Here is a 27004-nt window from a genome sequence, read left to right on the forward strand (position 1 = left end):
ACAGATTCTTTTCTTTTCTGCTCTTCTTATATGCACTCCACAATGTCTCTTGTCCTTCCTGAGAACAGCTCCCAAATAAACTATCTGCATCCAAAATATTACTTATAAACTCCTTAGTTTAACTGTCACAAGTAACCCATTCCACAAGGTAGGGAAATTTAACACAAAAATAATATCAAACACTATTATCAAACACCATTTGATCATATCAAACACCATTTAGAAACAAGATGTAAAGAACTCACACATCCTCCTAAAAAACTCTTTACTATTAACAAAAGCCCTTTATCAGGCTATTTCACTCATCATCAGTAAGCATAGTGTTGCCATTGGTTCATACTTGTAATCCTATCTACTCCAGAGGTTGAGATCTTAGGATCACAGTTTGAAACCAGCCAAGGGAAGAAAGTCTGTGATACTCTTATCCCCGGTTAATCCCACAAAAGCTTGAAATGGAGCTGTGGCTCAAGTGCTAGAGTGCTATCCTTGAGCACAAAAGTTAAGAATGGAGTGTTGACACAGTTTACAAAACAGTCTGAAGAGGTAAGTACTAAATCAATTTGGGAACTATATGACCTTCTTGAGTAGCAATGATTACAGTGGTGAGCCACCAGTGTCAAGCAATTTCTGGGTATTATTTAAATCAGGAAAATGATGGATTCTTTATTTTTTATTGTAAAGATGATGTATAGAGGGGTTACACTCATGTAAGTCAGGATTTGGTACATTTCTTTTGGATCAGTGTCATCTCTTCCCTCATTTTCTCCCAGGTTTCCCCTCCTGACCTCCCTTCCCCACAAGTTGTGTAGTTTATTTTCAACATAATGTCTAGTGAGTATCACTGCTGGCTGCATTGTCTCACCATTTCTGTGCTTCTCCTTCCCTTCCCCAAATCAGATAAATTTACGTACAAGACAAAAGGTACAGAAATCAAAGACAAAAACAAAAGGGGAAAAATAGAAAAAATGAAGAACAGCAAAAAGTAAAGTAAAACACCTTTTGTTACCACCATGGAATTCTCTTCGATAAGTATCATGTAGGTATTTTTAAGACTATGGTGAATAGCAGTACTTAGTATCTATACCTCTATTTGGCTTTATTTGCTTATTATTTATTCATATCTCATAAGATATAAAGATAAGAACATATTCATTCTGAATTATTTATCATTGTATCTTCACAGTATGAGACAGTACTTGGAACAGAATAGCTGTTCTTATGTATGTGTTGAGTGAATAAATATCTAAATAATATCCAAAGTAGGAATTCACTCATGTTTAACCAACAAAAATAATTTCTCCAGAAGTTCTGTAATCTATCCAATGAGAGTTGACACATTAGAGAACTGTTATATGAAGCCTATTTATCTCTCTCTTGTATAAAAGTACTCCATCAGCCATGCAGATGTCATTGAAAAACCACTATATATTAAAAACTACACCAAGGACAATTTGTGGAAGACACCAAATATAAATGTGAGTTGGCTTCCAGTGGTCTTCCAGTTTATCACAATACCCACCCACATAGATCTAAAAGGATACAAATGTCCCTGAATATTATTTATTCTAGAGAAGTGTGTCTTAACTATCAAGTGAAACAAATGTGGAAATTTCAGGTGTGGACCTTAAAATACTATCTAGTTCAGGGTGCTGTCTTGGGCCAATGAAATAATAATCCCTAATTGTGGGATCCAGTTGGATATTTTTTGTGCTACTAGGGTTGAATTCAGGGCCTCATAGTTGCTAGGTAGGTGCTCTATATCCCTGTCCTTTCCCCTATAATTATTTATCCATGAGAGCCTTGCAGGGGATTTTCATCTAGGCTGGCCTAGACAATGATCCTCTTACTGTTTCCTATGTAGCTGGGTTGAGAGGCACACACTACCATGCCTACTTGCATTGTTGTTATTGCTATAGAATCTTGTTAATATTTATGCCTTGGTTAACCTCACACCCAGGTACTCCCATTCTCTACCTTCTGAGTAGTGGGATTATAGTTATAAGCCTCTGCCCATGTCTTCTTTTTTAAGTTATTCCATGTGATTGATGTACAACCAACTTCAAAAAAAATCACCAGTGTTCTACAGAAACTCAAGTACCACATGTTCTTATTCATATTTAGAGGTTTAAAAAGTTGATTTCATAGAAGCATAGAAGAGAATATTTGTCACTAGAGGCTATAAACTATAGGAGAGAAGGGACATGGAGGGAACTGGATAATACACAGTACCATAGATAGGAGGAATCTGTTCTAATGATCTCCAGCACTGTAACATAGCTCTACTTTGGCATTTGCTGTAAATTTTATAAAGAACTAGAAGATTTGATCATTACCCATTATATAAGTGCATCACATTAGTCTCATTAAGTGTGCACAATTATTCTGTCAATTAGAATAGTTAAAATCAACTGCTCTACCGTGGTCTGTCTCAAATTGCAAAATGCACCTGAAACACCTAGGAAGGAGATCTTGTGAAATTTCAGATTGGTATGAAGTAGGTATGCGGCAGGCTTGAGATTCTGCATTTGTAGTAAGTTCCTAGATCATGCTTGACTAAGAAGAATCTAGAGTATAAGATGTGGCAAAAGGTAAGCAAGGTCTTTGTACAGTTATATTGTAAGTCTACAGAAAGGATAATATAACACAGATGGATCTATGGCACAGACCTCATACTGATCATGAGAATTACTATGATATCTGTTACTATTATAATACATTGCATTTGAAATTTATATATCCTCAGAAGTATTAGCAACTAAACTTAGTTGTAAACATAAGGCATGAATACTGGGATCATATGGAAGGAAGCAATTAAGAACACATTTTACAAGCTAAGAATAAGTATCAAGCTGTACAGAAGTTCTTCTGGACCAATTTCGAGAATGGAACAAATCCAAAAGTGCAGCTACAGAAGCTGACTTCAGATTTCTCCAGGGAACAGTGGCTATCCGAAAATCTGGCAGGGAGTTTGTTTAGGTATCCTCAACGTGGATTCGTTTCACCAGGAATAACAGGCTTAACATGGAAATCTGATCTTGCTGTCAGCTGTCATAGTCTACAGCCGTGGGGGAGGGAGGGGGATCAGGAATGGCTGAAGAAAAATGAAGTGAAGCCCGGTTCAGGTGTTCTTGTTCAGGGTATAGGTGGAAGTGGAGGGACTCACCCCTGTAAGGATGATAGAGAACCCTGCAATCATCCAGTAAGTACTATGTTCCACAGATAGCCAGCATAACCTAGCTTGGCTCTGCCCTTCTCGGATTTGTTTTTACTCTGCTTCTTATTTATAGAATGAAACTTCCATGTTCTGGGACTTGACTCAAGTAAGCACTTGAGAGAATTTTCCAAGTGCAGGGAAAACCTGCAATGTGTTCATATACCACTTGATTGGTTTCTTTCCAAAAACTTACTATCTGATGTTTTGAATAATCTGAAAAATCCAAGGTGCCCTTGCTTCAGCCCCAAATATTTCACTATAATGTTGTCATGCTTAGGGACTGAGTCTAAATTTTAGTTCATCAGAGATAGATACCGGTTTCAAGAAATAAAAATGCATTAGTGGCCAGGCACTGATGCCTCACGCCTGTAATACTAGCTACTCAGGAGACTGGCATGTGAGGATCACGGTTCGAAGCCAACCTGGGAAGAAAAGTTCTCTTGAGACTCTTATCTCCACCAGAAGTGGTGTTGTGGCTCAAGTGGTAGAGCACTAGCCTTGAGCATGAAGAGGCTCAGGAATGGAGCCCAGGCCCGGAGTTCAAATCCCACAGCCAAAAAAAACCCCTGCATTAGTGATTAGTAAACATGTAGATGCTTATATGGATACAAGAATGACACTCTTACGTTCCTAATTCTCTTATGTTTACTTTTTCAAAGTAGTGAATACCTTGGGAAAGCAGGCTAGCCAAAGTTAAGCAAAAATGTTATAAGTTAGTATCTTACTTAGCTCACTCTACCAGGATGACATGTCATAGATTAAGGTGGCTTAAACAAGAAGAAATTGTTTTGCAGATCTGGAAGCTGGTAGTCTGAGATGAGGGAGGCAGTGTGTTCATGTTCTTGAAAGGGCTATCACAGGTTTACAGATGCTTGTCTTCTCTATGTTCAACAGGAGGAGGAAGAGAACAAGCAAGTTCTCTGCTCTTTCATAATGGCATTAAACCTAGCACAAGGACTTCACCTTTCTTATTTCACCTCAAACTAATAACCTCTCAAAGGCTCCATTTCCAAATCTCATCACACAATTGGGTAAGGCTTCAAAACAGAAATTGTGACAGGACACAAACCTTCAGTCATGAACAATTAGTGTTTACTTTTTTTTTTCACTGAAGATTTTTGGTGAAATAGACTAGGGATATCAGTTATACATACATAATACAATATATAATTATACAATGGGCACAATTTTACTTTGAAATCTCTTACAAATCAGATCCTTCTTTTAAAAAAGCACAGTACTCCCTAGCCAAAGATTTGAAATTAAGGGTTATAGGTAAAGAAATGGTTTTGTAGATTATTTTTAATCTCTTGCCTAAATTTTATTTATTAGTAACTTCTTCCTTATGAAACAGTAATACTGCATTCATAAGTGATAAATGTCTTAATGTTATTTTAGAGTCAACAAGAATATTTAACGTATATTCATGTTTATACAAAGATCTCAGAATGACAAGTTCTACATGAATACTAGACTATGAGAGTTGAATTGTTGACATACATTTTCTGGAATATGGAGACCTTTCCCCTTAATCATATCTACATATAATCATTATGTAGATAATAAAAATGGTATAGGAAAAAATCCCTTTTGTCGCCTTCCATTCAAGAATATACTTTATGGCATCAAAATTCATAAAATGATATACTTTGGAATTTTATTTAAGGATTATTGCAAAAAATCTTTCATTTACGTATTCCAGATAATAAATGGAAGCTGATAAAATCCATAAAACAATAAAATCATTCATCAAAGGGATCTAGCTTGGGATTCCACAACTAAGATTTTTTTTATGTTTGTTTATAAATATAGGCAAATGTAGGCCCTCATGATTTCTGTTTTAAGATGTGAGAATGAGACATGCATTTGTGGGCAGTGGGTTAGAGATAAAAGGGGGATAAAGCAATGGGCTGAATATTAATAATTATGAAAAATTGTTATTAAAATCCCTCAGCCTGATGGTTTATATCTATAATGCTAGCTACTCAGCAAGCTGAGATCTGAGTATTGCAGTTCAAAGCCAGCCCAGACAGGAAGTCCTTGTTACCTGCAAAAAGCCAAAAGTAGAGCTGTGATTCAAGTGGTAGAATGTTAGCCTTGAGTATGAAAGCTCAGGTCCAGTGCCCAGGCCATGAATTCAAGCCCCAGCAACAGCCCCCCCCCCCCCGCCCCCAATCCCTTCCTCCATACACAGTAGCTGGATCCATTCATTAGGTCTCAATCCCCAGGCGCCATTAGGAAGGAGGCTAGGAGTGGTTAGAGACTAATGAGATAGAAAATTTCCCAAAGGTGAAAGGTATGGGAACATTCTGAGGTATTGTCCTTTCCTGCCAGGTTTACATGATTAACATGTCACTAAAGAACAAAAGAACAGTGGGGACCAAGGGAACAGAGATCCTGTTATTTTTTTGTGTGTGTGTGAATATAACCCAATTTTCACACCATGAAGAAACACTGATCCTTTTCTTCTGTGTGCTACTCTTTTGAAGATGTCCTAGGTAGAAAATCAATTTTCCTGTCTCAATTTGGTGTGCCTATTTAATTAACTTAGTGGCTTAATGGAGACAGACATGATTAAAACAGTTTGAAAAAGCTTTCAAAATCATTGTTTATTATATATAATAATATTTCATCAACGATTTCCTGGTAGTAATTATGATGTGTTTAGATTTTGTTTTTCTTACTCCAATGTATTATTAGTTCTTGAAGGTTATTAGCACAGTAGTCCTACGATACTAAAAACTGAAATATTCCTATTAAGTTCTAATATATGGAACATAGTATTACCTGGGATTGAATATTACATTTCATAAGAATATGTAACATTTTATTTTTTTCTTAACTTACCTATAGTTATTGCATTGAACAATAATCCTGCAGTTGTCAATGAATTTAAATCAATGATAAGCTTTAAAAATTGACTTTTAGGAAATTACTTTTTGTATCTGTTTAGCATTATTTAGCTCTACTCTTTTAGTAGTAAGCAGTTGAAATCCACACAGCCCTGATGGGATGTGGGAAAGAAGACTTAGACAAGAGTACATTTTCAATCAAATTAAGCAGATAAAGAAAACTTTTTAATATTAGGGGAAAAGACAATATGGAATTGTGTACCTTATTTATTTTAGAAAGCATTTCAAAGCTGGTGGCTCACACCTGTAATCCTAGCTACTCAGAAGACTGAGATCTGAGAATCGTGGTTCAAAGCCAGCCTCATCAGGAAAGTCCATGAGACTCTTATCTCTAATTAATTTCTAGGAAATCAGAAGTGGAGCTGTGGCTCAAAGTGGTAGAGTACATGCCTTGAGCATAAAAACTCAGGGAAAGTTCTCAGGCCCTGAGTTCAAGCCCCTTTATCAACAACAACAACAACAACAACAATAACAACAAAAAGCATTTTAATCTCAGTATTTAAAATTAAGTTTATTTAGAGTCACTTAATGTTTTAATTATAAAGTAGTGAGCTTATTCTTTTCATTCTTCTCTTAGTTTTAGATCTGTAGGTAAATACATATTTAGTCATTACTGCCAGCACTTATACTCTACCTTCAGTATTATACTAAACTGTATTATATTGTAAGTATACTATAGTTTATAGCATTTAACTGTTAATGGAAATTTTGGTTGTGTTCAATTTTTGCATATTGTGACTAAAACTACTGTGAACATCATATACAATTCTTTGTGTGAAACATAAGTTTTAATCATTCTTGAGTCAATCCTAGCAATGGGGTTAATTTTATTATATGGTTAAATGTAGCTCTAATTTTGTGATACATTATCATGTTATTTCCTAATGGGCATAAACATTTTTTATTCACACCAGAAATACATGAAGATTCTAGTTATTCCAACATTGGGTATGAACAGGCTTTTTTTGTGTTTTTTTTTTACTAGAATCATTCAGTAGGTAATAAAAGTATCTCATTTTGATTTTATTTCGCATTATCCTACTGACCAATAATGTTGAGCATCTTGTCTTGCGCTTATTGGCAATTAATTTATTTTCTTTGGTTGTGTCAGTTGAGTTCTTGGCCAATCACTTTATTGGGTTGTTTCTCTTGTTCTTATTTAATTTTAGGAACTATTTTTATATTTTAAATATATACTTCATATTAAATTATATGCCTTGCAAATGTTTTTTTTTCCCAAATTGCTGTGGGTTCTTTTTTTCTGTTTCTTAAGTGTCAGTACAGTTTTTTGCCATTGTTTTTGTTTGTTGTTTTGCCAGTCCTGGGGCTTGAACTCGGGACCTGAGCACTTCTTTGAGCTTCTTTTGAGCCACAGCGCCACTTCTGGCCTTTTCTGTGTATGTGGTACTGAAAAATCAAACCTAGGGCTTCATGCATGCTAGGCAAGCACTCTACCTCTAAGCCACCTTCCCAGCCCTTAATATAGTTTTAATATCTTACTTTTATCATTTTTCTTTCATGCGGTATGCCTTTTGTGATCAGCTGTCTAATTCAATATTCCAGTGATTTTCTCCAGTGTTTTCTTTAATTAAATGTGCTTTGGGCCTTTAATTGACACCTATGTAAAAGAGATCTAGTCCTGCCTGCCTCTAAAGGCTCTGGAAATTGAACAACCAATGAATGACAAATTTGATATGCCATATGAATATTAACTATCATTGTCGTTGTTGAGATCCATCTTTAGCTGGAATCCAGGCATTACTTAACCACACAAACACATTTGTTTGAGGAGGCATTTTGAGATAGATGTCTTTTTTGACATTCCCTCCAAGTGATTCTTGACTCCCGAGTCTTCCTGTGACTAAGGCAATCCCTAAACTTGTACCTCTGTTGCACCATCTGCATTTCGCTTTGTGTTTAATTAGATGCTTTTGGATCCCTCTGTGCACTGCCCAACATCTGTTCATGCTTCCCCTATGGCAGGCTCTGTACAGCTACTGTTGAAAAGCAATGTTGACCTATTTTGCCTGATTTACTCAGGTTTTTCCAGTTGTGAAAACCTGGCCTGAAGGTGGCTGTCACTGTCTTTTGCAAAGTCATGGGACACAGATGGTAGGAAGGGAATTTTGAAGCCCAGTTACTTCATATTTTTAGCACCACAGGCAAAATTGTGACATTATTGCCAAAGTGGGATGCCCACTCGTCCCTGCAAATGGACCTTCTCCACCTGTGTTGCATTTCCTCCTCTCCACTATATTCCTCAGTCTTCGCTGCCACTTAACCTCCCGAGCAGCACAATTACCTTCTCTCAAGCTCTCTAGACAAGTCTGAGACAACCTGGATCCCTACATGAAGTTTATTTTCTTAGCTTCCTCTCAGCCTATGCAACATGATTTTCTGAATTCAAATTCCAGTTTTGCCATGCTCACTTTCTAAAGGATTCATGTTATTGAACAGTCCTCGTCACAGCTTATAAAATAAAGTTGGCTGTTTCATTCATTTCTCATAAAATGAGTTAATTAACTCAAAATACTAATCTAGTCATATAAGAAATTAAAAAACAGTACCTACGTGCCAAGTAATCAGTCAATAAAAGCACAATATTTTGTGCATATTAAAAAAAATTAAAAGAACCTAGAACAGAGCTGTAGGTACATGGCTTTGAACTCTGAAATGTCTAAGTTCTTACCTTGTCTGTTCCCTTTATTGTCCATCCATGCGATCTAAATGTAGATAATCTATATTGTCTTCAATTTTTCATTTATAATAAGAGTACATTATCATATAGGATAGTATTAAACATGAAAGAACAATATAGGTAAATCAGTGTTATCACAAGTTTTGGTACATAAGAAGCATAAAACCAAATTGGTCCTTTTTTTTTCTTAGGCTATGGGATTCTCTGTAACTATTTCATTCTGCCCTGCTAGAACACCGTCCAATTGTCCCCGCATATTCTAGGGGGATAGGCTTAATGGCATATGCATAAAGTCAGGTTGGAAAGCAGAACTATTTTTACTATATTTGTGATACTTCTCGTGCACAGAAGACCAACGCAAGGAAGATAGCAAAGTTTGGGAGTGGGAAAACAAATGGGCAGTCTTAATTAACTCAACAGATGAAAACACTTTAATTCATTTTCAAAGTATAGCTACCTCACTCTGTTGGGAAACCTTATCTGATAACTAAGTCCAGCAGGTCCTTTGTGGACTGGTCCAAAAGCTGTGGTATATTCTTGTTCTATTTTCTCTTTTAGCTTAAACACAAAGAATTGAGAGTGGCATTTTGTTTGTCTCGATGCTCAAAGTATTTGGGCTCAAAAATTGCTCTGTTATTTACATACATATTTATTCCTAGTATCAAGTATAGGATTAAAGAAGAAATATAAAAAGTTTACTATTATTTTCTGTACTTCTCTGTTTTCTTTTGATAAATAAATAACTCCCATCTCAAAGGAAGAGAATGAAGAATATAACTCAATAAGCATATAACCCTGTACAGCCATCAGAAATGAGAAGGGAAAAAGTGAATGAATCAACCAAGGCAAAATACTTATTAGGAAATTAGATATGTAAGAAGGGTCTATTGTTCAAAGAAATATATGTCTTTTAACCCACAATTATCTTTTTTTTTTCTACTCTGGCTTTTGGTTCCAGCTTTTTGGTGGTTAATTGAAGATTAGAGTCTCTCTGGCTTTGAACTATGGTCCTCAAATCTCAGATTCTTGAATAGCTAGGATTATAGACATGAGCCACTGGTGCCCAGCCTAGATAAATATTATAAATGGAGATCAACTTTAATATTTTCTTTCCTTACATATTTATACTTCTGGTAATAAGGAGGTCAGCCTTGAATTTTTCACTGTTTTACTAAGAGATAAGTAGGGTGTTTTCAAAAGCAATTATTTAAAAAGACTATTTTACCCAAGATCAGATTCCCTTATGGTAGGATTTCTTTTATTTATATATCATCACAGATGAGATAAAATTCCTCACAAAAAGTTAGTGGTTGGAAGATAAGTAATTCCAAGGTATATGACATTACTTTTATTTATATGCTTGATGACTCTTCCTGAAATAGAGGTCATAATTTGAAGCTATATAAATCTCTTAGATGGAATCTCACCTACTCAGTAGGTGGAGATCAGGAGCATTGTGGTTTGAGGTCAGCCTAAGAAAAAAGTTAGCAAGACCCCATCTTGATCTATAAGCTGTGCATGGTAGTATATGCTTTGTGATACCAGCTACACAGGAGGCTATATAGGTAGGAAGATCACAGTCTGGGAACTGGAGGTAAGAGCATTGCTGTCTGAAGCCAACCTTGTGCAAAAGTATGATACCTTGTTCAAAAATTAATTAAAAGGCTGAGGGTGTGGCTCAAGTGGTAGAACACAGGCCTACCAAGCACAAGGCCCTGAATTGAAACCATAGTACTTGACAAGATATAATAAGATGAAGTAAAATAAAATATAGCTCTTAGAGCAGTGTTTAGTATATAGCAAGCCTTCAGTAAATATAGCTTATTGATAATATTCTTGAGTTGCTGGATTAGGTGCTTACTATGTATTCAATCGAGAGAAGTTGGGACCATTACCCAACAAATTGAGGAAGCATTCCATACTGATCTGGAAGATTAGATCTACATCTCGACTGGCTATGTGAAATGACTACTGAAATGATTGCTGAAGCCTGTTGTATATGTTCTTTCTGGTCCATTTGGCTTCGACAACCCATCATATGCCTAATGGCTCCATTAGTGTATGAGTTAGGAGGGCCTAGGCCAAATTATACATATTCATGACTAGTAAATTGTTCACTTTGGCTCTGGGTAGGAACTAAAAGATTTAGGAGGAAAAGAATGTAGTTCCCTTTCCAGGCAGCCCAGAACACAGGAGTGCTTTAATAGAAAAGGCACTTGGATTTCACAAGAATGATTTTGTGAAATCTACACTACACTACTATAAAAGCTATCTACCCAAAAGCATCATAATAGTCAGAGAAAGCAAGTCTAAGTGGAAGGGAGGAAATTGCCTAAGTACAAGAGCCTTCTCCCTGCCAGTAACTTATAGGGCCATGGTCTTTTTCTCTCATTAAGTCCATTTTCCTGGGCTGGTTGCCTACCAGTTCTCTTGCTAATGAGAATCTGTTCTTCATAATACTGAAAGAAATAAGTCTTCATCACTACCTCTTTGTATGTGCCAGTGGCATGTCAGAAACAATTTCTCATGAAAGAGGTATTTCAAGGCACAACTAGGAATAATCGTTTAGTCATCTAGCACATTGGCCACTGGCAACGAGGGAAGAGAGAATAGTAACTCTGACTGCCCATGTTTTCTCCGCTGACTCTTGGATTTGGAAGGAAATCACATCGTTTATCAGTTGATGTCATCAAGATATTAGTTTCTCAGAATGCTCATTAAGAATGCTCATGTATTGATTTGCATTTGGCCATGGATTTCTTGTTATTATCTATCCAAAGAGCAGAACATTGTATTTACTTCACTTAGGTTTTTCCTTTTAAATTTTCTTTTAAAATGTATTTTGTGAGAGACAAAGGGTAAAAGGCAAACCAATGCAACAGCAATATTTAGAAGACAATATGCTGTAAACCAACTGTACAACTCTAGGGGTGGGGTGGAGGGAATTGGGGAGGGGGAAAAAGTGGGAGAAAAATGAGGGAGGAGGTAACAAGTTTGATAATGTACTCACTGCCTTATGTATGAAACTGTAACCCCTGTGTACATCATTTTGACATTAAACAAATTAATTAATTAGAAAAGTATTTTGTTAGAATATATTAATTATACAAAGTGAAGGATTCGTTGTGACATTTCTATACATGTATTAATGCACACTGACCACCTTCACTTGTACTATTACACTTTTCTTATGTCTCCTTCATCAGCCTACAAATCTTTCTTACCTGCTTGCAAATTTTATTTTACTTTGTATTTTCTGAAGGACTAGGTTTTGAACTCCGGGCCTCATGCTTGCTAGGCAGACGCTCCACCACTTGAGCTACCCCAGCCATTTTTTGCTTTATTATTTTTTTTAATACGTGGTCTTGCTTTTTGCATGGACTCAGATTTGAACTATTATCCTCCTATCCAAACCTCTCTCCTGCCTTACAAATTTTCAAACTAGGTTTCTTTATGTCTTTTCATAGTGTCCTTTGTATTACATGGATTTTAAAACAACTACTCTTGTGAATTATCTGGCTTAAAAGAAAGACAAACCTGAGGACCCTTCATATATTCTTACTCTGGCAGGAAGGGTAGAATTTCAGTTATTATTTGGTGTCATTGTCAGGCATTGTAAGAATTTTGAATCTTAAAGGCAACAATATCTCAGAGGATTACAAGGATAAGGCCTGTTTGAGCTGTATGGTGAGTTTGAGGCCAGCATGGGCCACATAGTAAAATCCTGTTTTAAATAATCTAAGAAAAAAAGCCAAGCACTGGTGGCTGATACCTGGAACCCTAGCTACTTAGGAAGCTGAGATCTGAGGATCATGGTTCAAAGCCAGCCTGGGCAAGAATGTCGGTTAAACTCTTATTTCTACGTAACCACCATAAACCAGAAGTGGCACTGTGGCTCAGGTGGTAGAGCACTAGCCTTGAGCTGATGATCTCAGGGACAGCACCCAGGCCCAGAGTTCAAGCCCCAAGAAATGTATCCAATGCCTAACGTATGAAACTGTAACTGTTCTGTATATCAGTTTGACAATAAAAAAATCTAAAACAACAACAACAACAACAACAACCACAATTGCCAGTTATAGGCAGCATTTCAGGCTGAGGGTTATAAAGCAGAACAGAGAAATAGAGACATAAAACTAAAGAGCTGCCTTTAACAAGTTCTCTGAGGTTCATACTAATGTGCAAGTAAGGATGTATTGTCTAGATACAGAAGAACATAACTTATTGCAGTGCAGAAGAGAATTTTTTTTCTGATTGTTAGGTTGATTAGTTTTATTAAGTGTTAAAGATTTCCTTGCCTCTGATATGGATTTTCTTTTTTGTTTACTGATAGGGATTTTCAACCAATGGGAAATTTTCTCTGGTTATTCATGTCATCAATATGTGTTGAACATACATGCTTCATACCAATAGCAAATGATTGTCATCCCAAGCTATATAGGAATCACAATGATGGCTGGGCACAGTAGTATATGCCTGTCATCTCAGCCACAAAAGGAAACACAAACAGGAGTATCACAGCCAAGTTGGTCCAAGCATAAAGCAAAACAATATTTGGGGAATACCAGTATAAAAAAGGCTTGCCATTGTAACTTATTTCACTTAGATGTTTGATTATTAATATTCGTAAATTTTATTGTTAGTCAAAGCAAAAATGGACTCTAATACAGGTGTACATAAGAATTTTTTGGGATCCATATTTTCAGCAATTCTTGTAGGTAGAATGAATAAATATACCTCCACTTTTATGCTACTAATGATTGAATTCCTGTAGAAGTTGATGTAAAGATACTGAATTCATAGTCACTTTTTGTGTTTTAAAGTATATTTTCAGTAATTTTAAACCACTGGCTAGATTGTAGGATTAAAATAATATTTCATCATTACCATTAGATGTTAAAATGTTTATTTGAATGACAGAATATTTTGAAAATTGGATATTGAGGAAAGAATGAGAGATAAAAAATTATGTCATGAAAGATGCTAGTTGTAGAAGCAAAAAAAGATAACCTATATTCTTTGAAGATATGGCTAAAGTTTGAAGCTATTTTGTGCAGGTTCGTTCCAAAACTTATTGTCAAGCCTTCCTTTATGTAGGCCTCCAAACATCAAAGAACACATATATTAAGTAACTTTCCTATGGTTTTTTATGCTTGTGCTCAAAATTCTAACTTAATACCTCATTCCATCTTATATTCAGGAGAACAGAGTTAAGGAGACTTAACTGGTAGCAAACCTAGTACCAAGATTTTATTTTGTTTTCCAGTCAAACCTCCTCTAGGTACTAGCCATAAAAGGCATACTAGTCTTCATCCTGGTGTGTCCAAGACTTGGTTCAATAGTAAAAATAAAGAATGTAAAAGATATTTGGATACTATTATGAATTTCTATTTAAATATATGTATTAAAATGATAATAATGAATTACCATGAAGACATTTTACCTGTATTTTGCTCCAAAGAGTATAAACATTGTATATTTTTCTTTCAGTGCTTTATAGGATTTAAAAAAATTGTATGATCTTTATTTGTATAGTTCTTATTTGTAGATATACATAGAACTTGACATTTATGCACTTTAATATGTGTACTAATATAAATGCATCCCTTATGTAACCTGTGGGAGCAATTATGCATTGTAATTCAGTTTTTCATGTTTTATTAAGCTATCATAATAACATATACAATTTATTACACACTATTTGGGAATAGTGTGTACTTGGGAAGACCCTGTAATCAAACACATTAATATTTCTTTGCAAAACAGTATGAATATTCATACTAAATAGGATATGGAGAACCTGTAATTAGCCTCCTATCAGTTCAAGGCAGGTTTAGTTGCCAAATAAGCTATGATAAACCCTTTGGTTTTTAGAGCTTTGGGAATTTTACAAGTATAGATAAGGGACATTGGACCTATCGTTTGCCAAAGTGCTAAATACTTATGTTTCATACTAAGTCATCTTCCTATACTCCTCAAACTTAGATAATATATGGTCATCTCTATTCCTTTAGTGGATGAGAGCTGCCTTGCTGCCTTCTCTCCATACTGGGGGTAGTTTCTTCTATTTCTTAAGCTAATTCTCCCATAGTTCCCCACCATCTACCTGGTGGGACTCTGGAAGTCGTGTGTGTGTGTGTATTATGTATATTATATCATATATTATCTACATATCATCTATATTATACCATATGATATATAGAGAGATAGATATAGAAAGAGGTCATCCATAGAGATGGTACACACACATATATATCATATAGATGGTATGCATATATATCAGATATATATCATCCATATATGATATAGATTTTATATATATATATCAGATGTGTGTATGTGTGTGTATGGGAGAGAGAGAGAGAGAGAGAGAGAGAGAGACTCGGTTTCCTTAGAGTTACTGATTTGTCTAGATGGATCCAGAGACCCAAGTTGGCCTTATCAATTCATTTTTATTGAAGGATATAGTCCAAGATACCACATTACATTTAATCATCAGCTCATCTTAGCCCTCTTTTCCTAAGTTTGTCAGACTCTGTTTTGATGAGTTGATAGTTTGGAGACATGCTGCTTAGGTATTATGTATTATACTTTGTTCTTTGGAACTACCTTATTTTTTACTCATGATTATGCCAAGATTGTGGGTTTGGAGCAGGACCACAGACATAAAGTGCCAGTTTTGGTCATTTCATATCTAGGGTATATATTTTCAACATGACTTATTATTGGCTGAAGTGGTATTCTTTCAGGTTTCTGCACTATAAAGTTTTTTTCTTGCACTTGTATATACTTCATTCACAGGAACAAAATCATTATGGGAAGCCCTCACTTAAGTAGTTAAGAGTTAGGCTTTATGTCCTTGCTGATAAAGCATGCATATAATTTTTTTACTTTTTTCTACCTGAGATATTTATCTTCCCCTTAATTATTTTTATATTTGTATTTATCTCAGTTTGGAGTCATGCGTATATATTTTATAATTTGAATTATAATCCAATACTTCTTTTTTTGTTTCTTTCACAGTTATAGCTTTGGAGGATGGCATTCATTCAGTTGACTCCTGTTTCCCTTTGACAGACATATCACCAGCATGTATTTGTTTGTTTGACTCAATGCCAATTGAGCCTCAAAAGACCAAAAGTAGTAATTGCATTTGGAAAGGAAGGGAAACATGGTTTTTCTTTCCATTCAAAGTATAGTATTAGGTTCCCATTACTTGGGGATGTAGATCATACTGCTCAAAGCACCTATTTAGTAGTTGTTTCCAACATAGGTAACATGCCTAGAAACTCATCATTATATGATTCTGGGAATCTTTTTCTGCCTGCCACACATGTGTAGTCAGATTCCATCTTTTCATATTCTCAGTGGAGATGACAGAGTGGATTTATAATTTTGCTGTTATTTACTCTAATTGTAATTCAAGACGTTCATTTAAATGCTAACTGTTATGGTGTTTCTCTTTAAAGAACTACTTAGAAACAATGTCTTTTTGAGACACTATACATTTTACAAAATGCTTTTTATGGAGGTACTGATTCCAGGAGGATTTCAGAACTTTATCAGCTTTCCTGTCTTCTCAGGTTCAATTTGCCATAGGCGATTTTGTCTGCTGCTACATAATTAATTGAACACATAAGCTTTTAACTCATTTCCTAAGCTTTAATATTCATTTTAATATAGTACTGATTTATTTTAACCCATTTAAATTATTTATTTCTAATTCCATGTAAAATGTATTCAAATATAAAGATTAATTCATTTAATTAACCTTTTGATTAAAATATGGCTCTAGTACTTATCTATATGGATTTTCTTCTTGAAATAGATTATGGAGAATTGCAATGTAAAAGCTGTATTTCAAGTGCCTACTAATTATTGTCAAATCTATGATAAATGATGGGGGAATTAAAGGAATTACCTTTGTACAATTGAAAGATGTCTTACTGAAAGCTTTGTTGAAAAATAAACTTGAAGCTGGGCATAGTGTTGCATGGTTTTAGCCCTAGCACTTGGAGGCTGAAGCAGGAGGATAATGAGTTTGAGGCCAGTCTAATCTACATAGCAATTTTTAGGCCAGCCTGGGCAACATAGTGAGATCTAGTTTCCAGGAAAAAGAAGAACAAGAAGAGGAGGAGGAGGGGGAGGGGGAGGGGGAGGGGGAGGGGGAGGGGGAGGGGGAGGGGGAGGGGGAGGGGGGAGAGGGGGAGGAGAAGAGGGAGGAGGGGAGGAGGAGGAGGAAGAGGAGGAGGAGGAGGAGGAGGAGGAGGAGGAGGAGGAGGAGGAGGAGGAGGAGGAGGAGGAGGAGGAGGAAGAAGAAGAAGAAGAAGAAGCAAAGAAGAGAAAAACAAAAAATAACAATGTTGATATTATGAAGAGTGAACATTTTCTAGTCCTGTCAAACAGGCTGCTATTTTTTTTGGTCTTTTTGTAGTACTGGGGTTTGAATTTAGGCCTCTAGGCTTGCTTAGGCAGATTCTTTACCATTGGATGCATGGGCTTAGTCCCTTGGTTTTGTTTGCTTGCCTGTTTGTTGTGTGGTTTTTGCTTTGTTTATTTGTGAGAGGTAATTCTTTTCATGTGTTTTCCTCCAGAGCAGTCATTGGACTACTACTTCCTACCTCTGCCTTGCACATAGTTTAAATCACAGGTGCACATCACTATTGGCCAGCTTATTTATTGAGACAAGGTCTTTTGAACCTTCTGACCATGCTATACTTGAACTATGATTCTCTCACTCTCAACGTCTGGAATAGCTGAGCTAGTGTATAAATATCTGTAGGGCTCCAGTGTTTATCAGGCAAATCTAAGTAGTTTGGGCTGAAGTTAATATTTCCACTTAAGAATTCTTATTTTAAGATGTTAATATTTATTAACTCAAGTATATTTGCTTGACTGCTGGCTCCCATTCTCTGCTACAGATTCAGATTTGAATGGTATATAATGAGTACCCTAAAGGTAAGAATAGTCTAGTTGAAGAACAGAGAAATATAAAAATTAAATACAATATAAAAAGACAAAATGTGGTATAAAAGGCCAGGGAGAGGAGTTTCATAGCGCTGCCTGGATTGATGCTAAGGGTTTACAGTTTTTATATGTTTCTACTTCACTCCTGAATGCAATAGAATTTCTGGCTCAGCATAACTACTTTTCCCTTTAACTCTTCAGTGCCTACTCCTATTTGTTATTTATTTGAGGTGTTCTCTCATCATTCCTGCTTATTAAAATTCTACTGAATTTTAATCGATCAACTTAAATGTTTCTGCTTCTACCCAATCATTATCTATTTACAAATGGAGTATTAATATATGATTCTTCTTTGACATCTCATAACATTCATTTCCCATCATGTTTATGGCAAATATAACTTCCTATGCTTGTAATTCTCTGCTTTGTCTTATGAGATCAGTGGTTGTCATTGGAACACAGCCATGATAATTTGTTTACACATTGTCTATTGCTGCATCTATTTAACAACTGTAGTGATGGAGAGATGTGACAGAGAGTGATGGCTTACAAGCCTAAAATATTTGCTATCTAGCTTTTTCAGATGAAGTCTTCTGACATTTGGGGGACTATTCTGGGGTTTGAACTCAGGGCCTCATGCTTGTTAGGCAGGGACTATACCACCAGAGTCCTAGTCTTAGCCCTTTACTCTAGTTATTTTTTAGATAGGGTCTCATGTGTTTGCTCAAGGCCAGCTTTGGACTGTAATCCTCCTACCTATGCCTCCAGTGTAGCTGGGATCACAAAGTGTTTGTTGCAATGGGGGGAGGGGTATCTCAATAATTTTTGCCCCAGCTGGCCCTGAACAGTGATCCTTCTTTTGAGTAGCTAGGATTGTACTCATGTGATCATAACTGGATGTTTCTGACACTTGTACTAGGTCATAAATTCCTCATGATGAAAGAACTATCTAGCAATCTTTCAGCCTGTTTAATGTGTAATGCAGAAGGTATACCTTGAGTATTTATTAAATTGAACTGAGCAGTAGGAACAATAATAGAAAAGACTGTCAAGAAGGCAATATTTCAATGAAGATTTGAAGAAGGCAAAGAAGTTAGTGATGTAAATGCGTAGGAGCCAATCCTTGCAGGCACAGAAGCCATTTTAACGGCCTGGAGATGGCATGGTCGGGAAATAGCAAGGAAGCTAGTGAGGCTGGAGCAGTGAGAAAGTGGGTAGATCAATGAGAGAGGAGTTCAAGAGGGAATAAGGGGCTGACATTGCACCTGACAGTGAGGACACTGATTTTTTTCCCTGAGATGGATATCTATAGAAAAACTTTCAACAGAGAATCACTAAAAATGGATTTTTCTAATACTTTAAAAATATAATACAAAAGGCAAAATGGAATTAGGAAACCGTCCAAAAAGGGCTGCACTAATCAGAGATGGGAAACAAAATTCTGGCCACCCAATCCCCACTAGATTTCCGGTCTTTGGTATAAACACTCATGCTAGTTTGCTTCTTAAACCAAACACTAATCTAGGAACTGCTATGAAAGAGTTTTGGTAAATATAAGTAGAATCCCAAATCAACGGACTTTAAATATGGTGATTATTAAGCAGGTTTTGTCTAATTAATGAACAGTGTAAGTCTGAGTCTACAGGAAGTCAGAAATGCAAAGTGGAAGGAGTCAGAGCCCTGCTGCAGGCCTGCATGAGAATGGGACCACGTGCAAGGAAATGTGCATAGTTTCTAGGAACTAAATGTAGCCAACCAACAGCCAGAATAAAGGAAGTAGGGACTTAGAGCTCTACAGCTGCAAGATTCAGATTTGTGCCAAAACAAAGAATGGCTATGGAAACAGATTGTTCCCTAGGAACCTCAAGAGTACTATTCAGCCCAGCTGACAGTTTGCTTCCAGCTTTCTAGGACCCTGAGCATGAAAGCCCAAACATGCAGTACAGACGTTAGACCTACAGAACTGGGAACTAATAAATATATTTTGTTTTAAGCTGCAACGTTCCTTACACAGCAGTAGAAAATTAATACATCAGTAGACATCTTAGTAATATTCCCTATGATGCCATAACTATATTTATTCTAATTCATAAACATAATGCCCTTTAGATAGATGAATGCATTACACTGCCTATATAAAAGCATATGTTTTCTGAGACGTTATTCAGTATAAAGAAATGTACCAAAACAAAAAACAAAAAACAAAACAAAACCAACCTAGCATCCTGCTAGTTTGGGGGCTATGACTGATGTTTCATAAAGAGAATTAGTCACTCAACAATTAGCTCATTGGGACTTCTTGTAGAAAACTATGAAGAACACTTTTCAAACTATTTGAGAAAGCTACCTTGAAGAAGTAGCTTAAGAGTGGTTTGAAATGAGTATGAGTACCACCATGCTGAATTATATTTAGTATAAACTTGTTCCATAGGAACTAAAATTGATACCGGCCATTTCCTCAAAAAACATAGTGGTGTCATGGAATTTGTTTACAAGGATAAACTTCATCTATTTTCAAGGAAAGTTATCTCTGGCCCTTCCTCCTCGTGTCTCTTTTACCCGAAAGTTCCACAGTAGATCAAATATCTTTCATTAATCATCCATAGTCCTTTGCATCCAATACCATCATGGCCTTTAGCTATGTAACAAACTACCAAAAGACTTAGTAGATTAAAATAATGGCCATTTATCTATTTATGAAGGACAAATGGATCAGTGGGTCCACTTATGGATCAATATTTTGAACTATGGTAAACTCTGATGAATCAGATTTGTTCCACAGGGTGGTGGCTGGCTTTACTTATGGTCAAGTGGCAGTTGTTGGTCTCATCTGTCTGATGGTTAATTGGTTGTCACCATGGTGACTGAAAGCACTGGGTCATGTATCGCCAATTCAACTGTCTAGCTTTGGCCTTATTCATGGAATGGTGGTCATAAGATCTCAAAAACAGTGTACAAGGCTTGCTCTGATATATATTATTCAACTCTCTATTTAAAGCAGTCTTCAATTATCTACGACATATTTGTCGGAGCCTATGGTCCAAGGTAAGTCATATGGTCGAGTTTCCAATCAATGTAAGAAAACACTATGACGTATAGATGTGCTAATAAGGAAGGAAATTACCCTAGTCATTTTTACAAAAATGTTTCATTTATGTATCATTTGTAAAGGACAGAATCTCTGTTTCTTCTTATCTGCGCACGTAACATAGTCCCTCACACGGTGTTGCATGCTCAGCAATAGTTCTTTTTTCCTCATTGTAAAGTATTTAGAAGACAAAAGCCATTTAGCTTGTATGAGCCAGAGTGGCCAATTTCAATGAAATGGATAAAGAGAGATTTCAAAAGTAATCCTGGACCTCAATGCTACCCTCACAGAAAAGGTATAAGCCTTACGAGGATTTGAGAAGAAGCAGAGCTTGGATGATTTCCACTGTCAACTTCCTTGCAAAGCCTTCCAACAATATTCTCAACCTGAAGTGCTAGCGATGGAGCAGCTCTGTCCTCAGGGAATTCACACATGTTATCTCTGCATATTTTTGTCACACACTTACTGCATCAGTGACTCCTCAGTTTGCTGTGGTTTGGGAAATGTCAGAAGGGAAAGTTTATAAAAAGTCTCCCTTGTATGTAGACATCTGGCTAAAGTAAGCAGGCTCACAGATCAATTTATTGAAGTTTAACTTTCTTCCTTTTTAAGCTTTTAGCCAAGAATTTCATACAATTCTGATAATTTATCAAATGAAACTATTCCCAACACACACACACACACACATACACACACACACACACACACACACACACACACACACACCTGACCTAGCAAAGTCATAGCAATTAGCTGAGGATGTATCTGACTCAAGCAGCAATTATCCTTATGTTGTAGTGATAAAACAGACATCCAAACAACTTCATAATTTAAAACTCCTGTATTTAGCACTCTTACTGCTTTAACCATTTCTCTCACTGCAGCTCTAGTTAGAAGCATTCTGGTGGGAAATAAGGCAAGACTAGACATGGCAAGACTATGGTCTCTTTTTGTTTTAAATTCCATGCCTTTCCTGGCCTGGCAGCTGCTTGAAATGGTCCAGCTGGTCTTAGTTGACCAGATGGCTGACAATGAATGGGAAATTTCCTTATGCATAAAATAGGGCATCACAGTTACTAATGGCTAAAGACAATGCCTCTTCATTTTTGATCCAAGAAAATAGTTGGGAACCAGTCAGAGTCACCAGCAAACCTGCCCATCCCTTCTGTCCCTTGCCAGTGCGTGTCCTGTATCTACCATATATGGACTATGGTCAAAAAGGAAAATTCAAGATGTCCTTATGAGTAGCTATAAATCATGCAGCTATAGTAACACACATGGAATGAAGGAAAATAATTATTTAACCTCTACTGGATATCAAGCCTGCCTAATGTGCCACAGTTTTCTGTTCAATTCACCTGACGTTTTCCTGTAGGTTGGGAAGGCAACAATACACCCAACCTTTAGTCAGTCAGTGGGGCTTTCATGCTCCAGATGGCTAGAACATTGCCAGAAGAACCACTTCTTGGAAGTGGGCACAGATGTATATTTAAAAAGCAATTATACAGCTTAAAATTGGAAAATACCTCTGCTATTTGATTTTCCTGTATTTAGGGAAGGGGCTGAACTTCTGAAAGTAAAACAAAACAAAAGAAAAAGCTTTGTGGTTGGCAAGAAGGCATGAAGCAATGTTGAACTCCATAAACACAAGTTTCTTACTTGAAATGTGTTTAAAATTGGTGAAACATGCTGGAAACCTGCCCAGATTGTCTTCTAAAATCCGTATTTTATAAATGTAGCCCAAATATTATTAGTAATAGTCCTTATTGCCTGGAATGACCTTTACTTCCTCCTCCTTCACCTACTTAATATGCTTCAGAGCTGCAGCTCAGGTTTCCTCCTTCAGGCCATTTTCCTAACACTGTTCTTGCTTCTTCCAGCTCTCTTTTTGCCCTCCATCACTCACTCCTTCTTTGAATAGACTAGGCATCCTCCTTGCTATGTCCTTATATTCCATATTGATTAATAATCAGCATTCCAAATGCCTGTTTCTAGCCCACCAGATTACAAACCCCTGAGGATAAGGACTGTATTTTATTTATTGATTGATTTCCAGTGTGATGCATGGCACAGAGAAAATATTCAATAAGTTTTAATTGAAAAAATGTATGGGTCACAAAGTAAAAATGTATGAATCACAAATTAAATTTTACTGGGAATACCATTTAACTATAGGCATTTTCTCTACTGTTCATTAATTCACTAACCAACTGTTTATTAAGCACCTACTATGAATCATGTGTTGTATATATAAACAAGAACAAAATCAACTAAGTTGTTCTCATAGAAATACATATTTAAAATTAAGAATGCTTACACTGGGCACCAGTGGTTCACACCTGTAATCCTAGCTACTCAGGAGGCTGAGATCTGAGGATTATGATTTGACACCACCCTAGGCATAAGGGTTTGTGACATTCTTATCTCCAATTAACCCACAAAAAGCTGGAAGTAGGGATGTGGTTCAAGTGATAGCCTTGAGCAGAAACAAAAACAAGTGAGAGGTCTGAGGCCCCGAGTTCCATCCCTGGTACTTGCACACACACAACCTCCTGAATAGCTGGTTTTACAGGCATGAGCCACTGGTGCCTGGCTAGCATGCCTTATTGTTAAATTGCACATTTACTTAGTAAAAAAAAAAAGTGTGTCGCAGTATGCTTTGGAACATCTCTACAAATAGCACAGTGGAGTGTCTGGTAAGAAATCACTGTGTTTATAAAATAAGATGTGTATTTGGTGTGGATGCATATGTATAAGTAAGCCTGTGGTCAATCTGTTACTTTTCCTGAGTCATTTTCTATCCCATTTTGGTTTCTCACCACCATCCATATGAGTCATATCTTCTCTCAGTCACTTGAGAGCCAACCATGTTTAGTAATAGCCTAGAAAAAGTATACATAGGAAGAGACACTTGCTAGTGGCAAAAGGATAAGCACCATGAGTTCAGAACTAAGTATCAAATTACTTGATTTATATCCACTTTTGGTTTATCTGAGCTCTTGATTACATCTGCATAAAAAGAACACTTGTCAGTGACCACTTCTTTAGATATGATTTTGACTATTGATGCAGAATCATAATAGCTTCATGGGATGAATAACAAATTTATCTAAATGCAAGCTCTGGTTTGGAAAATAAATGGCTTCTCTTTTCATAGCAATGGGCAGTCAGAGGCTAACTCTCTTTTATATTTTGACATTATCTGTTCACAGTTTGTCACTAATACTTGAGCTTCCTATTAAATTGTAAAGTATATGGTTGTGCATCCTGAGGTTTAATGAGATGACATGCAGTGATGGCAATAACTAAAACCTACAGAGAAATAAGCAAATGAACATGTCTGAGATGGGGCACAATACAGGTTAGAGTTTCTATTAAGTCAAATTGGTCTGTGATTATGTAGCTGAAAAAAAACAGCTGTTAGTATTTCTGATATCTGTATTCCAGTAGACATATGACATGAGTACATTATATTATTTGTTATTCTAGAAAATACAAAAAGTACCCGTATGTGTCTTTATAGGCATAAAAAATCTTATATTTATCTTCAGAAGCATGGAACTTAATTCAGTTGTATTATAATTTCCCCAGTATTTATTTAGTCCACCTATATTCTAGTCACAGACTTCTCAATATTGTCATCTTATGTTCCAAACATAGGATATAATATAGAACATGATCTAATTCTCCTCATCATGTCAAATGCAGCACAACTGAACATAAGCTCAAGCCAGCAAAGGCAAGGGATTACATCTCAATTATTTCCTGGAACTGGATTTTGGAGAGACTGTTGAACCAGTATGAGACAGAGTACACTGAATACTAAAGTGGAAAATCAAAGTCGATCGCTCAGTGTACTCTTTGAAAAGGGAAAGCACACAAGAAGTATATTTATCATTCTTATTTAAGCAATATTTACAAATGAAGACAGCCTACTTTCATAAAAATAGATCATACAGTCTTATATGAATCATTGTTTTATTTTATTTATTTTTTGCCAGTCCTGGAGCTTGAACTCAGGGCCTGAGCACTATCCCTCTGCCACTTGAGCCACAGCACCACTTCTGGCCTTTTCTATATATGTGGTGCTGAGGAATCGAACCCAGGGCTTCAGGTATACGAGGCAAGCACTCTACCACTAGGCCATATTTCCAGCCCTGAATCATTATTTTAGATGATACAAAATGTGTATGTGCCCCTGAAACTCACCCTATGCATCCCTATTAACCTGCCACCATTTCTGGTGTTTTTCTTTTCTTTTTCTTCTTTTCTTTTTACAGTCTTTGATTGACTCCACTATTCCTTCTCTAAGTAACCATGTCAATCAAAAATAACCAATCAACCACTACAAAAATTAAGGTTTATTAAAAATCCATCTATCTGATTTTCTGCACCCTATTATTATATATTCATTTCCTGTAGAAACCTCCAGGATCTTATTTCAAACTTTTATTATTGCAAATTACTTCACCGGACACTTAGATTGAAATAGTTACAATGCAACATAAGCTACATCTATCTTACTCCAATTCCTACAAGTGTCATGACTCATAAATATCTGAGGTCAAAATCACTCCAGGGTTTCCTCAGATCCCCAGGCTATGTTTCTGGTTTTCTTCATTCCTCTTCTCTCTCAATCTATACTCCCCTTTCTTCTACCCAATCTGCTTTTGAAGATTTCCATATATCCTCAGAGCCCTAATACTGTCAAATTCAGCTCTTCACTCTCTCAATGCACTTTCATGTCCAATATGCCTGCATGATGGCAAAATTTCTGTCCGCACAGAATTCTCTACCCGACAAGAACTTGAGGGAACCTCTCAGATCATTCATTGTCAAGCAAGGGGATTTCTTACCTTTGGCAGAGATGCCCTAGAACCTGAACTCTGGGTGGTCATCGTTAAGACTGTGGTGATGCCCAGTGCAACTCTGGCCGGAGCTGCATCCATGTTTATCCAAAAGGAGACCCAGGACAAAATGACAATCAACAGGCTAGGGATGTACATCTGGATCAAATAATATCCCATCTGGCGTTCCAGGTGAAATTTCACCTCAATGCAGGTAAACTTTCCTAGAAGTAGGAAATAATCATTTAAATTATAACTTGAATTTATCTTTCCATTTCAGTAGCCTCTTTTAGTATTATTTTAGAAATAGATTCATATGAACTGGGGAGATTATCCAAAATGCTCACTGACATAATATATTCAATTATTTTAAATTCAAATAATAGAAATACTAATGTGAGAATGAGTAACCTGAAATCATTGGACAAATATTCTAATTAATAAATGGGCCTTAAATTGTTCTGTTTTCAAAAGTACAAATAGGCAATGTGTGAGGAAGTATTCAAAATTCTTTAATTATAAAGGAAATAAAAATGAAAAAGATTTGGGGCTGGGGATATGGCCTAGTGGCAAGAGTGCTTGCCTCGTATACATGAGGCCCTGGGTTCAATTCCCCAGCACCACATATACAGAAAATGGCCAGAAGTGGCGCTGTGGCTCAAGTGGCAGAGTGCTAGCCTTGAGCAAAACAGAAGCCAGGGACAGTGCTCAGGCTCTGAGTCCAAGCCCAGGACTGGCCAAACAAAAAAAAAAAAAAGAAAGAAAAAGATATTTATGAATGAAAGCAACGTAAAACAGGCTCCCTTTAGGGTTGAGTGCCCCTGAATGGTAAGATCGCCAACAAAGAAGGCGACTAAGTGTAAATATTACTGAAATATCCTGTAGAAATTGTCTTAAGAAATGGGAGAGCAGCCGTGAGGGATCAAGACAAATGCGGAGAATTTGATCAGGTTACACTGTACATATGTATGGAAATATCACAGGGAAACTCCCTTCACAACTAATATATGCCAATAAGTGTATTAAAAAAACAAAACACTGAGATTCCCTCTCACCCAAATCAGAATGGCAACCAAGAAAACAGCATAAAATGTCAGTGAGGATGTGGGGGACAAAGAACCCTCACACAATATTTGTTGGTGGGAATGTAAACTAGAACAACCACTTTGGACAACAGTATGGGGGATCCATTCCTCAAGAAATGAAATCGAAGACTGCCATATGTTCCAGCTATACCACTGCTGGGCACATCTCTAAAGGAATGTTAAATCCATGTAC

At 36.5% G+C, this 27004-nt stretch overlaps 1 protein-coding gene across 2 annotated transcripts in view; it reads right to left on the minus strand.

The window, feature by feature from the left end:
- Glra2 (glycine receptor alpha 2) overlaps positions 1-27004 on the minus strand; it is a 116808-nt gene that overhangs the window by 35772 nt on the left and 54032 nt on the right. For both annotated transcript variants that reach the window (XM_048336124.1, XM_048336125.1), the window contains exon 7: positions 25736-25950. In XM_048336124.1, the coding sequence (XP_048192081.1) occupies positions 25736-25950 (215 nt within the window). The remainder of the gene's footprint in view (positions 1-25735; positions 25951-27004) is intronic.

This window comes from Perognathus longimembris, chromosome 28 (genome assembly GCF_023159225.1).
Source record: "Perognathus longimembris pacificus isolate PPM17 chromosome 28, ASM2315922v1, whole genome shotgun sequence".
In the NCBI taxonomy this organism is placed as follows: domain Eukaryota; kingdom Metazoa; phylum Chordata; class Mammalia; order Rodentia; family Heteromyidae; genus Perognathus; species Perognathus longimembris.